At 30.3% G+C, this 18680-nt stretch overlaps 1 protein-coding gene across 1 annotated transcript; it reads right to left on the bottom strand.

The window, feature by feature from the left end:
- Positions 1–3688: 3688 nt before the first annotated feature.
- Positions 3689–6158, bottom strand: LOC139511846 (uncharacterized). The gene is made up of 3 exons (XM_071298961.1): positions 6068–6158; positions 3946–4149; positions 3689–3813 (listed from the first exon to the last, which is right to left on the bottom strand). Exons 1-3 carry the CDS (start codon positions 6123–6125, stop codon positions 3689–3691), a joined length of 387 nt encoding a protein of 128 aa, XP_071155062.1. The 5' UTR covers positions 6126–6158.
- Positions 6159–18680: the final 12522 nt, after the last annotated feature.

Raw genomic sequence — 18680 nt, forward strand, 5'->3', positions numbered from 1 at the left:
TCACCGGACTTATTTTCACACTAAAGGTTGTGCAAAATTGTCAGATTTAGTATAGAATATGCATGGAAAACCCAATTTTCCTTATTAAAACGAAAACTATACCATATAATTTTTAGATAAAATATGAGAAGATGGCTGCAATATTATTCTTTCAGATAAGAAAAAGAAAAATGGCGGTCACCGAACTTGTTTTCTTGCTACATAATAAAATGGGTAAATTCCTAACACATTCTATTGTAAAAATATCACAATCTGAATTATCTCCCCTTATTTGGCAAAGTTGGAAAAAATTAAATAAAACAAAAGTATTCGGTTAATAGTAAAATACAACCATAAATATGATAAAACATTGCATTTTCTATATTATAATGAAAAATCTTACACCTGAATTACCTACTTATCTCAAAATTTGCACATTTTATCAAAGATATAGACCTTGTTTTCTGGTATTTCAAAATCCAAGATGGAGGAAGACACCCTATCTACCTTAATAGCAATATTTGAATATTTTGATAAGGTGTTTTGGGTCATTAAGACTGGTCGTATGAAATTTTGTTAAACAGTAAAAGGTAAAAATAATTAAAAATGAAAGTATAATCATTGCTGCATTAAATATGATCCATAGTTTGTTATTGTGTTGTGCAAACACTACTATCAAAAGTTAGGACCAAGTCGAGCCCATTTTAACATTTTAAATGCAGTTTCTAAGTCATGATCATTTAATTAAGTGGTCGTCGTTAGTCGTATATTCGTTTTACGTTTATTCCTTTAAAGTTTTACATTCTTGGCCGTTGAATCGTTTCATAGTCTGTTATGTCGCAACGTTTTATAGCATTCTACACTGTATGGATTTTGCCTATTGTTCCAGACCATACGGTGACCAATAGCTGCTTACAACTACACCATTTGATCTATATTGAATAATAGTCACATTGGCAATCGAACTGCATCTTCTTATTACATAATGTTGAAATTTTAAAATCGTGTTTGATAGATCAAACACGATTTTAAAATTTCATCTATTTTGTCCTGTAAATTTGGAAATTTATGTGCTGAAAGTAGATCTTTGATATAGGGTTTGATTTATTAAAAAGTTTAAATTTGGAATAACTGAATTAGACTTATCACATGAATAGTACTAATATGAGCAACATTACGAGTTTCAAATGTTGAGAATGATCGGCTTAACCCCACGGAGTACCTTACATCAACATCAGTTTTTTGTGGGGTTTATGTTGGTCAATTTTTAGTTTTCGAAGAAGGGTTTTGTGTGCTGTTTAGACGTTTAGCCTGAACATCTCTCTGGTATCTTTTTGTCTCTCTTTTGGAATATTAAATGATGTACATAGTCCTGTCTAATATTGAAAATGCTCGTTAACACGTAGTTGTCATTTTTCTATTTGTATTTTACGTTGCCGTCTCATTTCAGCATTTCCACAGCTTATTTTACTCGTACTGATATTTGTCGAACTTATTTAAAACTTGCGGTAGTTGTTTGTTATTAAACTATGTGCTCCATTTGGTGTAATTTTTTGGGTTTAATTACATGTAATAAGGAACTCTAAATAAAGAACTAGTTTATCTTTAAACTAAAACATGATAAACCTTATTATATGTTGATATCTAAAATACATAATGAACTCAGACAAATCAATATTTCTAAATATGTTTATTTGGAAAAATTGTATCTATTAATTTCACTTGCAGCTGATCTTGTAGACGATTTTCCTTCCATACGGTCTCGGTTCTATAAGACAAAAACAATTTAGACAATAGTTTATGTATATATTGTAATGTAATTAACCATAAACGGATATTAAGTCAGTGTATGTCATATGCTGTTGTATAGCATATTTGGTTTTTGTTCATTATTTTGTGCATAAATCAGGTATTTAGATTTCTCTTTTGAATTGTTTTACATTTGTCATTTCGGTGCCTTAAATAGCTGAGTATGCGGAATGGGTTTCACATATTGTTGAAGGCCGTACAGTGATTAATAGTTGTCATTCTAAGTTATTTGTACTCTTGTGTAGAGTTGTCTCATTTGCAATGATCCTTATTCCTCTTATTTTTAAATCAGATAATCTTTGATTTTGAAACATGGTGGAGCTTTTTACTTTGAAAGAGTAAAATTGATATAAATCCGAAAAGACGAATAACAAATTATGATATCATTAATTTGAAATTAAAGTCTTAAATCGGCATCACTTTTAGATGCTTTATATACGATCTAAATTCACTCTTTGTTTGAATTAGTTTTATCTGTAAACTAAAGACCATAATAATGTATGACTATAAATTTTTTTCGACTTATGGAATATTTTTTATTAATTTTGCCTCTTTTCAACGTATTACAAAGACAATTATAGTGTATTTACTTCTCATATCAACGATGTAAAGGTGAAGCTTAGAAAAGGGGAATTTCCACGTTTAGGGCCGAATCCTTATATCGTTGATATGTCAAGTCAATACACTATTATTGTCTTTATACTGCAATCTAGAAAAAAAAGCATTTTCAATTGTTTTTTTATTGTGTTATTGTTATTTATTTGACTTTTTGAAAAAGGCCTCATATATGACGGAACATTATACACACAATTAACATGATGAAATGTACAATTGGGTTTGGACTGATATATCAACAATAAAAAAACCGAATAATGATTTATAAAAGATTATAAATAAAAAATATGAACAAGTGAAATATGTTTTTCCATCAATTGAAAAAGAAATAAGTTTTAGTTGTTCCATGCCTCTTTGTATACATTCGAAACAAGGACAGGTTGAAGAGGTTTTCGTGACTATCTAAATATAGTTCTACAATTTAAATATTCATGAGAAAAAGTGATATGAGGTCAGTGACTGTATGTATGACATAGACAATAATAGTGCATTGACTTGACATATCGTTGATATGTCAAGTCAATGCACTAATATTGTCTTTAAACTGCAATCTAAAAAAACATATTTTCAATTGTTGTTTAATTTGTTAATTTTTTTCATTTTATTTAATTATTGGGAAACTTCCCCCTTTTATAAAAAGGCCTCATATCATGTAGACGGAGAAATAGCAACACGATGAAATGTACATTACCTGTTGAAATTCGCAATGGAACGGTGAACGAATTTTAATTGGTTTGAAAATGAACTTAGTTATCAACAATAAGCATAAAACATAATGATTTATAGTTTGCCGACCACAAATATTAACAAGTGAAATATGCTTTATATATATATAAATTGCAAAAGAAATAAGTTTAACTTGTTGTATACATTGAAAACTAGAACAGGTTGAATAATTAATTGTAATTTCGGCAAATTCTATTTAAATATTCATTAGGAAAAGTGATATCATGTCAGTGACTGTATTTGACATAGAAATATACGGTCAACGCATTTTGACTGCTCAAATAGAAGAGTGCAGTATAAATAGAAATATACAGTCAACGCATTTTGGTTGCTCAAACAGAACGAGTGCAAGTATAAAAGTGTATGATACACGCAAGTATCACGTTATTGGTAGTAAAAAAAAGCATATGTAGAAACTTCTCGATTTATCAGACCAAAAACGTGGAAAGGTACTTTTTGAATCATGTTTGTTTGTATATGAAAAGTTTAGAAAGAAAGCCAAGTAATTGTACATGTAATACTTTTATATTTATTTTATATATCCGTGTATACATACCTTTTAAGCGTTGTAATAATCGTTCACGTTATCTCCGTAAGGTTTTTGGTAGTCCACATGATCTCCATAAGGTTTTTGGTAGTCCACGTGATCTCCATAAGTTTTTTGGTAAGAGTTGTACGATTCATCTACAAGAGAAAATGAAAATTAAAGGAAAACAAACATTTATCTATGAGTTATCAAAGTAAACGTTTTTGACAGACATGAGTAGTGTAATGACTTCCATTAATTGCAAACTTATTAATCATATCAATTCTTACCTGGAAGACAACATTTTGCGTCTCTTGGACAGCCATATGAGTTATTCACGTCACACACGTATCCTTTGCGACAAGTGAAATGTTCGCAATATCCATCTTTTTTGTAGCACTCTGGTTGCGTGTCAATAAAAGCTGGCTTTGTATCATAATAACCCGGCTTTTCACCATAGTTATCCGGCTTTGTGTCATAATATTTATCGGAATCTATAAAATAAAACAAACATGATGTTTGTCAAAGTGTTATAGGTATATGCCAAGGTGACAATAAAATTCACAATAAAAGGAAAACAATTATTATGTAAACACGACAAAAAACATACCGACAAACCAAAATCTAAAGAGTATACATTTTAGGCTTCATAAAAAGCCGGATTTAAATAGTGACGCTTCATTATGTCAAGTTTAAATCGTGAAAATTTATGAAATGAACAGAACAAATGGGTTTTTGGCGAACGGAACGGCATTATTTTAAAATTTCAGTTGCCTTCGATCATTTATAATAAATGACAAGTCATCTGTGTCTTTTCATATTTATTGGTTTGAAATTAATATGCAAAGAGTTAACAATTTTTAAAGGGAGATTTTATATACTTTATAAATGTGACGAAAGTCACTCCGTTGTGTCTTTTAAAATTAAACACCCCTTAAAATGAGAGAAACTGAAATAAATGTACTAAAAATATTGTAACTGTACTGTGAAAGTAATTTATTGCTTCCTGATGCTGTATTCTGGTTGAATATTCATTAGTTTTAAATTTTCATTTATTTTTCCTTCATCAAATTTTGATTTTTTTTTTTTTTTTGAGTATTTAAACGATTGGAAACTATTTTATAGTCTTTTTATTGAAATTTTCTAAACTGAAACCCAATTAACAGACGTTTACTCAATGAAATTTTTTTATTAAAAACAAACCATTTTTTTTTATCTCAAATATTTCGACCTATTTCATAGATATTTCAACTCTGTTTGGTATACAAGCATGAATGGAGAAGAATTTATGATCTGTTTAAAAATCGTTTTGTTTGATTCATTATTAATGTCTGTTAATGGCTTGCTGCATTTAACATGCACGAAAGAAAATAAACACATGGTTGGATTCAACATATGCCATTACAACTTATTAGTGTAAAATAGAATCAAGTTTTACTACATGTATATACTAGATAAATTTACGAAATCCTTCAGCTAAACATTGAAATCGTCCTGCAATTATGACAAATTTCCGGCTTTATATTTAGGTGCCGATACATTTTGTGATTGTGATGTTTAAATCATTAATGAATGATCTGCACATCTCGAAGGTATCTAATTTGCGATTACCATTGTATTTTTAATCTACATAGCTGTATTTATGCGCAATAAAAACTAAAACCTTTTAAACAAAGTTCAACTTGTTTAAATTAGTTATATATATATGCATTGTTCCAGTTATTTTTCAATCAATTTCATATTTGATTTTATCGGGTTATTAAACGAGTGGGAACAAATAAATAAAAGAAAAATTTTCATATAGCTTTTTCATACGGAATCTTCATTAGAAATCTTTTAATTGTCCATCGAAGTAATATTGTATTTCAGAAAATGCAATCATTATTTATGTAAACGTTATTAACTGACATTTAACTGACATTTAACGTAAAGAAAATTACATAAAGTATTTCGACGCATTTCAAGCATGATTGAAGAAGGATTAATGTCATGTTAAGAAATTATTTTCTTCAAAAGTAACATCATAAAAAAACTGAACTCCGAGATAAAATTCAAAACGGAAGTCTCTTACCAGATGGCAAAATCTTAAAGTAAAAATAAATTGTTTCTAAGTGACTGTAGGTTTGCACCATAAGCATGCACGAGAGAAAAATAAGCTTATGATTACGATACAACAGTTTGTGCCTTTTCAACTTTAAAGTATTATGTAGAAAAGGTCGATATTTTCTTTTGAAATCTTTTTGTTTCATATATCTGACATCTCAATTGCTTTTAAATTCCTGCATCGTTTGGTCAAAGCCAAGAATCCTTACTCAGACTCCAAATTCTAATGTTTTATTTCATAAATGTAAACAAAATGTATTCATATGTAACTTTGAGTTATAAAATGTAAAGGAAATGTTTAAAACATACCTGATCCGCACACAGCGGCGACCACTACGACTGCAAGTATCAACTGGATTGACATCATCTTGAAAAAATTCTGTAAACTAAGATGTTCATGCGACCTTAAATATGAAAATAAAATACATTTTTTTCAGACAGATGTGGCACTACATTTACGCAAAATTTGTCAAAACATGCTTTAAATTGGATCAAACTATTAAACAACCACGCATTGTGGTAAAATTTAAATAAAAAAATATATCAAATGAAGACATAAGCAAATTGTTGAGTATACTAATCTCGTTTGAACACAATTACAAATTTCATGCATGCACGTATTGTAATGGGATAATATTATATTAATCGACTTATTTTACAATACATTAACAACGGAAGAAGTTATTGTTGTGACAACGAAATCTGGATTTAACTAGTTTTATGAAAAAATACAGGTGTAGCTTAAACAGCATAAAGTCACCAGCAATGAGCTAAATCCTTATCGCATGCATGGTAAGATGTTAAAGTCTACGACATGACACGATGTAAAACAAAGCAAATGAAAAACCTACACAGAAAGATATGAGACTTCGTTACTTATAGGTTTGTTTTTCATTTTTCGTTTGATCATATCCACGGTGCAGAAGGGTTCAGTCCTTACCTGTACAAAATATTTAAATAAGAAGGTGTGGTATAATCGCCAAGTAGACAGCTCTCCACCTAGGTTCAAACGTCAAAGTCATCCCAGAATAGTCCTTTTATGTAATTGCTCTCTAATTCAACGTCGGAAAACTTAGGCAAACCTGAATGTGAACTCTATTTTTATCTGACAAGACGTAGGTCTGATTTTAGTAGAACGGCTGCAGACCAGACAATTTGCCTAGATCCGGTGTCTGTTCATCGCATCGCTCTTATGACTAGGTAAAATTCTTAGATCATCGTAGGATGCATATTAGTAATAAGTGGATTTATCAAAACATGTCGTAACTTAGAAAAAGTTCAACAGGGATCGTCCTATCTTTGTGACATCAACTTAGGTGTCTGATAATGGTCTTTGGATGGTCCTTACTTTATAATGATTAATTTGTACACAAATACGAACCCCTCCTATACATGTTTATTCAAAGGAGCAGTATTACTGATTTGTAGCAAAATACCACTTTGGTAAAATACCACCGAAGTATGTTGATGAAATTTATTCTATACGTTAGTTTAATAATCACCTCCTTACACGCTTGAGAAATGAATCCCCTTTCTGTTGTATTCAAATATTTATTAAATGATATAATATGACTTATATTTTTAACTGTTATATTTTTTCTCTTATCCACAAGATATTACTAATACAGTAGTATTTATATGATACCCCTTTTATTCATATTTTCAAAACTTAATATAAAGAAATAGAGGGGCGTCATATATAAATAGATCACATTAAATAAATGATCAAAAACTATAAATTTTGAAAAATGGTAAAAAAAACCAAAATTAATAAAATCACAAAAAAAGGAAAACAATTGTAGCAAGCTCCACTGATTCGTTATAAATTGTTTTAAAAAAAACAGACACGCCTCATTTTTAGACTTATATCTCGAGTTTGACATATACAGTCATCTCAGTACCAGAATCTATGACAAACGAGACAGTTTTTATTTTGAAATTATTAATTTCCGCCACCTTAGTAGCAATATACCTACTTCACCTGCATATGGGATATACTTATTCGGTATTCAAGAGCTTGCAGTTCATACTCAGACTTTGAAAAACGTCACTAGTGTTTGGGCAGAAAGTTTATGAACCAGGAATGTGTCAAAGAACATCTTGTCCTTTTTATAAAAAAATTTTTATCGGAAGGTACCAAGACCTTGTTGATCAAATATTCCGTATCACCTTTAAAAATTATACACGATGGTCTCGACGTATAGATTCTGTGTACTGAGGTTGTTTATCATCTTATTGCGTGTTATATTGTTCTTTTATGTGTCTTTATTAATATCAATTTTACTCTTTCGTCTGTGTTTGGTGATATCCATTTGCCGTGGTTCTGTACTTATGCATTTAGTGATTGTGTTATATGCATTATCTTTCATGTTTGCTTTGTCCGTGTGATTTTTTATATTTCTTTGATACATAATGACGTGGCTCTTTTTTTTTTAGAAATAATACTCAATAAGCATATAGATAAGCGACAAGAAGGAAAGATTAACCTCTTATTTACATTCTGCAGAGGATATGCCTAAAGAACTATAGACTCTATCATTTTCCTACTTTGAACGACAAAATTATTTTATATAACTACCTGTGTGATGTTTACATTCTGATGTCAAACGCACGATTCTACGTTAGAGTCAATGGTAATCTAACCATTCGGTCTCAGTACTTAAAAAATCTTTCAATCGTTTCTTGGTGGATTTAATATAATGCATAAATAAAATTCAAAAATAAGAAGGCAAGGATGAGGTTGTTTAAGTTGATATATGCCTTTTTGTCCTTCGTTGTTAAATATTGTTTGTTTTTATTGGGATGAATTAGATACTTGTGGTACTTGAACATCCTGTCATTATTGTTTATGATATTCCTGTATTCTTGTCTTAAGTTTTGTTGATTTGCTGTGTTTATACGCCTTTCGGCGTTAATTCGATACATATAGCGTGGATCTGTACTGATACATCCCGTTATAGTGCTATTGTAAAATGTGTTTGTTCCTTGTCTTTCTTTTTTACTATGTGTTTTGTCTATATGCCTTGTTATGTTTCTTTGTTTCATATATGACGTTGTTCTGTACTTATACATCCCGTCATTGTGTTATTGTACTATGGTAAATTTGTGTATTTTTTAATTTTTGCTAATGTGCTTGGTCAATATGCCATTTTGTGCTTCTTTGTTACATGTTTGTTTGGTTTTTTTAGTGATTAAGATTATAACACACGTCTGTTGACTGCTTTATTTTTGCCATTTTTACGTATTATTTTTGTTCGTTTTGTTCACGCATGGTTGTCAATATAATGGAATTTGTTGCGAATGTCATACAAGTGAGATGTTTAGCTAGCTATAAAACCAGGTTCAATCCACTATTTGCTACATAAAAAAATGCCGGTGGAAAGTCAGGAATTTGACAGTTGTTATCCATAAGTTTGATGTGTTTGAGCTTTTGATTTTGCCGTTTGATTAGGGACTTTCCGTTTTGAATTTTTTGTACTCCTTATTTATATGATCGATGCATTAGATTTGCCTTTAGACATAATATGTATGAAATCGTGATACTTTGAATTAAAATCACTCAAAAATATATGATGATTATCACTGAATATCGCTATTAGTTTTCACTATTTACGAATACTTTTTTCAATTATCATATAAAAAATGTACAAACTTCTATTCAACTGATTGAAAGATTATATCTTCATCATATGAATATCAAGCTAAATAACTTCTTGATATGTCTATTTAAAGGTTTTTTAAGCTTTTGAGGTGGATGACGACAAGTTTGTGTTTTGTAAAGAATATTACCATAAAAATTTTGATGTGAAATACCTGAACGTATAAGATGTCTGCATGTTGAATTATATTTACGAATTATCCTTGCACCGATGATAACATTTATTAAATGTTTGACTAGTTTGTGATATCGATAACTCTGATGTAATGAACACTATTCTAACCCCACCATATTTCATGTGTTCTTTTGTTTGCCCCGATATAGGAAGCATATTAGCAGTATTTGTTTTCCAGATACCATTAGGATTTTGTCGTTTTAGGAATTTTGATTTACGGAAAATCACGGTTTCACTCATTTAAAATATCTAACTTTTATCAATTGTGACTTTGATAGAGAGATGTATCATGCATTGGTACTCATACTTCATCTTCTTATAACTATAGAAACCTCTTTATTGGTGAATAGTAATAATGAAGATCTTTTGGATTTTTTTTATGCGTTTTGGCCATTTTATAATTGGCATATCCTTCACATCCAATTTCATCTCGATAAAGACATTGTCTTTAACTTTACGCTATACACAACTTGTAGGATACTTCAATGATTCACAAATTTTTTTTGTAAACCAATTATGGTAAAACAAAAAAAATCATTGTTGCAGACCATACAGTTACCTATAATAGCTTCCATTCACTCTTTTTGAACTCTCGTGGATAATTATCACATTGTTAAACAAACTACATCTCCTTACTGTAAACGAAAAGGTTTGCATATGCTGCACCTTTCCTGGTTAATTAAACTAGAAGCGCATATAATTTTCAAAATCTGTATTCATTTATAAACTTAATAGGCCGATGAGTGAAGCCCTGTTCAACTGCTTTGTATTGTTTTTTTCATAATTTGTTCTTTTAAACCGCTATCCCAGGTTTGTTCAAGATGATCACGTCTTTAACTCCTCCACGTTCTCTACGTGCCTGTCCCACGTCATGAACGTGTTATTCAGCGGTTGACATATTACTGTTTATCATATATTTTTTCGTTTGTTTTAACATTACGTCATATCCAGACCTTTTATTACTGACTATGCGATACGGGGTTTGCTAACTAATCTTCTGGAGAGTTATCTCTTTGGAAATCAAACCATATTTATTTCATTTTAATATTGACAATAAAAAATGGTATGCATTGCAATGAACTAAAACTTCATTAATCTTTAATCTCGATATCGTTATCTAATTTCCATATGAGTTCCACCGTGAGTAAGGCTTGTAAGGCTTGTAAGGCTTATAAGCTGAAAAAGAAAACAAAATTATTTTTTCGGTAATTCAAAACCAAATGTAATGCTGGAAATATTACTTACCGCTTAAATACATGATAAGTTTGTCACAAATATGCATTGAATCAAACTGATATCTTTCCACGTAGTGAGTATTTCCTGCAGCTTTTAAAAAGGCAGGTTTTTTTTTCTCTCGGAAGACACTAGATTGGCTATACTTTTAGTTCACGGTTTGCGGAGGAATACTACAATTACAGTTAATTATAAGGACATTCTGATTCTGACCAATGAATTTAAATTTCGTTGAAGGAGAAAATGTGATAAGAGCAATTATATGTTTTTATATTAGATACCTTAGTCCAGAAATGTCACGTGTAATGTCATTTTGACATCATGAACATGTCAAAATTTTCATATTTGACATACTATGGCCATTTCACGCATAGTGACAGATCAAAATACAAAAAGTATGTATGAACAACAGTTGTATTCAAACATATTACTCAATTTTTTAATGACAATATCTCAAATTGGGTTATTTTTTAAGTTAAATTGGCACGAAATGTGAGTAGTGACTTCAAGTATGAAGCCCAAATGTCAATATGAAAACAAAATACAACAAGAGAGCACACGCTGAAATGTCACACCTGCTTTACTGATAATTAAGTTCATGTTGATAGTTATAAACTTGAAAACTTTTCTGCAAGTATGACATCAACCTAATATTATACAAGAATATGAGGTCAAGGTCAGATAATCCAAAATCAGAAATACAAGTGCACCTAACATTTATCCAATGCATTACATATAGTTGATAGTTTCTTAGAAACAAAATCAACCAAGAAAATGTAACATTGACCGATGAACCCTGAAATTAAGGTAAAGGTCAGATTAACCATGCCAGACAGACATGTACAGCTGACAATCAATCTAGGCACCATGTATATAGTAATTATATTGCATATGGTACCTAAAACCCATGAAAACTTAACTTTGAACAATAATTTCTGAAAATTAGGTCAAGTTAAGATGAAACCTAGTGGACAGACATATACATCTACAATCATTCCAAACACCAAATAAAGTTGACTTATCGTTTAAAGTTTAAGATAAAAAAAAAAAAAAAGGACCTCGCACATACGTACCTACTGAATATAGTTATCCTATTATTCGTAATCAGACAGAAATTAACATTACAAAAAATCTAAACATTCTTTTCAAGTATAGTCACTGAATCATGAAAATGAGGTCACCGGCAGTGGACATATGACAGAAAACAACATAACATAAGGTATCTATATAAAAAAAGAAGGGTCCAGGTCTTCCATCTTTCATAATATAAAGCTTTGAAGTATTTAGTTCTCATGAACGCAGCTACCGACGTTGTCGGATTACTATCGCTATGTCGAGCTGCTTTCAAGCTCGACAAAAATGAGAATACTGATGTCTGACAGACTAAGCTATCATGAACATCGATAAAGTGGGTTTTGTTGTTGTAAATTATTGAAATTGATTTTTTTTAATTCAAATGTGGCCTTAACATTCTTGCTGATTGTTCAGTGTTTTTCATAGTGCTACAACAGTTGTGAACAGACAATCATGTTCACATCGCACAATAATTTTCCGTTTTAATCCCCCATACCTTTTTTGGGGGTTAAATTCTGAGATCTGAATACTAAACATAACTAAGGTATAATAGTTGCAAGAAACAATAATACTAGTTATAGTTTATTGACATAAATACGAGTTTTTCAGTCACTATCTTTGCTTTGACATGATAAACAAAAAGTGCTACAGTCCATGTACTTATGATTACATTTATTGAAATAATTCTTAAATCCCTGAAGATCCTTTGTTGTCTTAATAAAAGTTTTCTTGTGTACGACATTCGTTAGTGCAATATTAAAGCATTCAAACAAAAATAAAAAGCATAAACATTGAAATATATATATGCATGCAATGCATTAGAATGAACAGTTTGAACACATGTTTGTACCAATTTTATCAAATGACAAAATATGTTTCAATGCACAAATGGTTAGGCAACTTATTCCAGATTTGTGCAACATTATAGCGAAATGATTTTAAGCCATACCTGGTACTTCAGTCTTTCGGGAGTACTGCTGTGGAACACTGTTAACTAAAATCATTATTCTAAATTATAATATCAATTAAACAATGTAGATCCTTCTTTTTTTTTTGTTTTTTTTTTTATCATAAGTCATTTTTGTTTTGGCGCCAGCTGAAAAACCGGCCTCCGGGTGTGGGATTTTCTCACTGTGTTGAAGACCCATTGGTGGCTTTCGGCTGATTTTGCTCTTTGGTCGGGTTGTTATCTCTTTGACACATTCCCCTTTTACATTCTCAAGTTTAACTTGAATATTATATATGAATTATATTAAATATTTCTATTTAATTAGTTTTTCTTTTCCTCATTTTTAAAGAAAGCTGTTTTTATTTTTCTAGCAATTTTTTGCATTAACTACCATAGTCTTTTTGGACATTTGTTTCATTTTTAAAGATTTTTGTTCACCACAATAATTCGAAATTACGACAGTAGTTGAATACTTATTGAATGAATGAAAAGATGTTGTTAGTCTGCCTGGATAGCTAAGTTTTCTTGATGCTTTTCTACATGTTTCAGATAAATAACTGTTTAAAGTCAATTCCGATTCTAACGTGGCTCCAAAGTAACCATTCTTGTAAACAGTAGTTTTGTAATCGTTTTAATAAAATTTCAATTTTTTTTAATTTTTTCTATTTTTCTAATGTATAGCCTGGAATTTGTCAGGATTAGCCTTCATCAATTCCCCTACCAAACCAGGTTATAGATTTAAGCTACCTTATCTACATCATAATCATTATAGAATACATTCCATTCCCAATTTTATTGTAATCATCAGTATATCTATAATGATACTTTTTTGTACAAAAAGAAATATGGAATTTATTAAGACATTCATAAGAACTGGACCAAAACTTTGACCCTGTGATAATTAAAACATTTAAACATTTGATTTTTACCACTGATAAATGTTTCAATAAATTTTGTAAACATTGTTTTCTATTTCAAAAACAAATTTCACTTGATAATAATTGTAGATTCTTTTTTGTTGACGGACCATATACTTCAGGCTTTATTAAAAGTAAATCGTGCAGTAATCAACGAAATGCTTTATATATTCCCATCAGAATTGCAGCAACAAATGTGCTTTCTTCCCAAGTTCTATAATATTAAAAGTGTTTTTTTTTAAACTAAAATCAGATTTTATTGCCGACAGTACAGAATGAAAATGTACCATGAATTTGTCATATTTTGCTCTTTCATAAAGATTTGAAAAACAATGCAACACGGGTCTATGCTTCCTTTCTTGAGAGTTTATCTTACAAAAAAAAAGTGCGGAGAACAAAGCAGCTTTTAGATGATCTTGATAAATGCAAATTTCAATTGCTTTATAAACTAAAAATTATTTAGGATATAATATTACTGGTTGTACAATATTTATAAATTTTCCTGTGAAAGTTTCATATCCTGTAGCTTTTATTTAATCAAATATGTTTAACCTCACTTTCACTCTTGTAACAGGTGTACAATTTTATTCATTATAATCAATTTAATTCTCTTCGATTTTTATTATACTCGGAGGTTTTCTGTCTCTTTAATGTTTTTGTATCCTAAATATAAATATGCAAACTTTATGAAAAAAAATATTTCTGACGACTCTTTAGGATAAATGAGAATTTCATCATTTTCGTATAAAATAAGATTAATACTTTGTAATAGTAGACAAAAATTGTTCATGATCTATGAAAGGCAGATGTCAACGATGTTTTAGTCTTTCCTAGCAATCACAACTTACCTCTAACGTTCTCTAAATAACAATTTGAAAATATGTAATATCAACATATACCTGGAAGACAGCAGTTTTCGCTTTGTGAACAGCCATACAAAAACTTTTTGTCACAACTGTATCCTGCCCGACATGGGTAACTATCACAATATCCGCCATCTGCGTAGCATTTTAGCTCGTTCGAAACAGAATAACCTTTAAAATCGGATAAAATAAAACAGTTTAGTCTTAAATGATTGTTTTTTCATTTCGTTGTTATAGGCTGTGAACTAGCTGTGAGTGACTACAATATATATGTTCTTAGTATAAAAATAAGGATATATGGGGTGATTGCCAATGAGACAACTATCAACTAAAATCAAAATTAAGTGAATTAGTGGGGGGGGGGTTTTGCTGTTGGGTTTTATAAATACATGTTCTTCTGCTTTGTGTCGATCTGATAAGTTAAGCCTTTTTCAACTGTTTGTTCATATATTGTACTATTACACCACAGTCACATTTTAAGATAAACCTACAAAATAGTTAACCACACCACATTCTGTATGTGGTGTCCCGAGTTAGGAGCCTGTAATTCAGTGGCTGTAGTTTTTGCTGATTATCAAAATAAATCGTTCATTGGTTTGTATATAAAGCAGGTCGTTAGTTTTCTCGTCTGGATTGATTTACATTTTGTTTTCTCAGAGCCTTTTATAGCTGACTATGGGGTATGGATTTTCCAGATTGTCGAAGGCTGTACGGTGACCTGTTATAAATAGTTCTTTACTTCTATGTCATTGGAGAGTTGTTTAATTGGCAATCTAGTCTGAAGTTTGTTCGTAAATTCTTTTGTCATGAATTAGGCTGTGAGTTTCCTCAATTGAATTGTTTCATCATTTTCATGAAGGCGACTTTTATTTGTCTCATTTATATTTATATACTTGTTGATATTTTTTTATTCAAAAAATGATCAAATTATATGAAGTGTATCGAATACTTTTTTGACATAGGCGAGGGCAATATTGAGAAAGTCTTATCACGTTTTATATGATTATATTTCATTTGATAAATGGCTTGAATTGATGATTTAAATGATTCATTTCTAAAACAAAAATGCATCACACATCGTTTAGTATAGCATACTGAATTAAGCGCAATAATTCCTTGTTAAATAAAACGAATAAAAATAAAGATATGTTTGCAAGGTGTTACATGTCGCAGCGTGTGGTGATTATATGCGATGTAATATGCTTTAAGATTTATGACCCCTTCTGTTGCCATGGGATTTTTAAAAATTCACACTGCAATAGTGTCAAAATAATTAAAAGATAACGAATAATAGAAATGGGACATTTTGTACATATACCAAGATGAAACTTCGTGCAAAGCATTATTATTCATTGTTTTATTGCATTTAATAGAAAAGGGCGATTTTCTGTCAAATGAAACCAAAACGCACTATATTAAAGAGAATTTCGTTAAAAAAATCAAAACATAGATTACTTATTTGTTTTTCTATGATTTGCTAGTATTTATTGTATAACAAAAGTCTTAACAGACTTTAAATTCCAAACAACCTCGTGCTCAGTCACAAAAGTCGAGCGCACCATAGAAAGTGTTCTTGAATAGGTCCATATTTATATTTGTTTTCAACAGTATCTAAATTTATAAACTTGTTTAAAGGAAATCATTGCTAGCATCGCATGCAATAGTACTATATCTATCAAACATAGAATTGACAAATATGATAGTACAAGGGGCAACCTCTGAATTTTCTTTAAAGCTTCCATATGTTTAACATTGAGTAAACATAAGGGTACATAACCTCTAACCAGATTCAAAATATTACGACAACAACCTAAAAAAAAGTAGGTATACGTGATAAAAATCCTCAAGATAAGTTTAATATAAGATATATATATATATTTTAATTTATCGATGAGATCATTTAACAGTATCTTTTAATTTGTTCGTTCAATTTTGTGTCATCTTATGCTGATTTTTTTCCTGAAGTCATAATAACTACACCAATTTATATATCAAAATTAAAATATTCAAAATCTTTTAAAAAATTTTTTTTTTTTTTTTTGAAATTACAATTTCTTTTAGAATAGAAACTCGTATACACTTTTATGTTGTGACTACGTCTCTTTCATGTCTTTGTTGACTGCTTTTGTTTAGTTCACCAAATTGTGATATAAAATTAAAGACATCACTATGAATATGTATGGTAATTTCTCAAATCATTAATCGATTTGGACTTCCGTCGAAGTGGACTGTTGTATAATGAACTTGTGATTAGGTTACAATTTTATCGTGTCAACACATTTCCTTCCTTTCGTCCGATTTCTGTTTCGTGACAAAAGACGACCATGACTAACGACGTCTGTTATAAAGAGCATGATATTTTGTTTTCAAAACGACATGAACGATGACATATTACTACGTTCGGACTATATATCATGAGAGAAACAGAGTTTCCCACCGTATCTCAGACAACGCTCTTCAAGAGACCAAAATGACACTGAAATGATCAACTACAGGTATAGGTCACCGTACGACTATCAAAGATAGCAAAGCCCGTACCGTATGAACAGCTATAAAAGACCATGAAATGTAAAACAATTCAATCAAGAAGAAAAACAGCCTACTTTATGTAATATTGATCATACAATTCTTTCTGATAAACAGTCATTTACCGTTTATCGCTTTATTCGTAACGTTCGTTATGCGATCCTATATAGATTTATTTAATAAGGAATACTGATACAAAATATTTATATCGCCCGCTTTGATTTCAAAACTGAGAGTTTTACAAAATGTATTCCATTTGGAACATTTAAGAATAACAGCATAAACCAAATAACCATACCGTGTTTCGAAACGTGAATTTAATTGAACTTGGCTGATAACAGGCATGCAATTCTACCGGTTTCTAAGCTTTTAACAAATAAATGTAATAATTTTATGCAATGATCTATTGCATATGTTTCAGTTATGTATAATGTAAGAACATGTTTTCCTAGTGCTACTGGAGTAGATATCAAAAGAGTGGCAAAAGGTATCAAAGGGGTATTCAAACTCATAAGTCGAAAATAACTGATAACGCCATGGCAAAACTAAAGACCAATAGACAAACAACAGTATACACAACACATTATAGAAAAACAAATCCCGAGCAAAACGAAATCGGCCAAAAACCGGAAATGATCTCAGTATCTGCGGACTGGTAGGCAGACTAGATATATTGCGTTACTCTCCTGCATGTCTAAAATGATTATGACAAACTATCAATAAAACATTACTTAAACATAAAATTAAAACATTAAAATAAGTCGCGAAGCTAAATAACATGGAATATAGAAATAGGAGATATTGCCGTCTCGCAAATGTGACAAAACGCTGTCAGTGAAGTGACTTTCATATTCATTTAATGTTTGCACGAAGTTTTATTCAGACAAACTGGATATTTTTCCAAGCTTTTTCCCAATAATGATTGGAGATATACATCGATAACTTTCTGTTCTAACATAACATGCTGAAAATTAAATAGATATAGAAAATTATGTTTACATATTCCTTACCCGCATCACAGAGGGCGGCGATCAAGAAGACCGCACATATCACATGGATTGACTTCATCTTGCAGTTGTGTAGACTTGAGTGCTGATGATATTTTAAGTATGGAAGTAAAATAGATTTTTCAGACAGATGTGTTGCAAACTGTATGCTACGATTATCATGAAATGTTTAGAATTGGATTAAACAAAAAAGGTAATCCCGACCACGTGAAAAATTAAGAACAAAATTCCTTTTAAATTGAAAAATGAATTGTGGATTTCAATAATCGCGTTAGAACACAATTTGAGACATGAAGCATATATATTTCGAAGTCGGATAATATTATATTAATTGTTATTTTTACAATACATTAACAAATTAAGCAACGTTTGTATGACTCGGATTAAATGTGCTTGTTAAACATGTAAACAGGATGTACAGTTTCAGCATTCATGCGAATATAATATCAAACTATCCAATACAAATGTTTAACAACACTTTTGAATCCTATTTTGTTGAACATATACTAGTGTAATAACC

This window comes from Mytilus edulis, chromosome 2, assembly GCF_963676685.1.
Source record: "Mytilus edulis chromosome 2, xbMytEdul2.2, whole genome shotgun sequence".
In the NCBI taxonomy this organism is placed as follows: domain Eukaryota; kingdom Metazoa; phylum Mollusca; class Bivalvia; order Mytilida; family Mytilidae; genus Mytilus; species Mytilus edulis.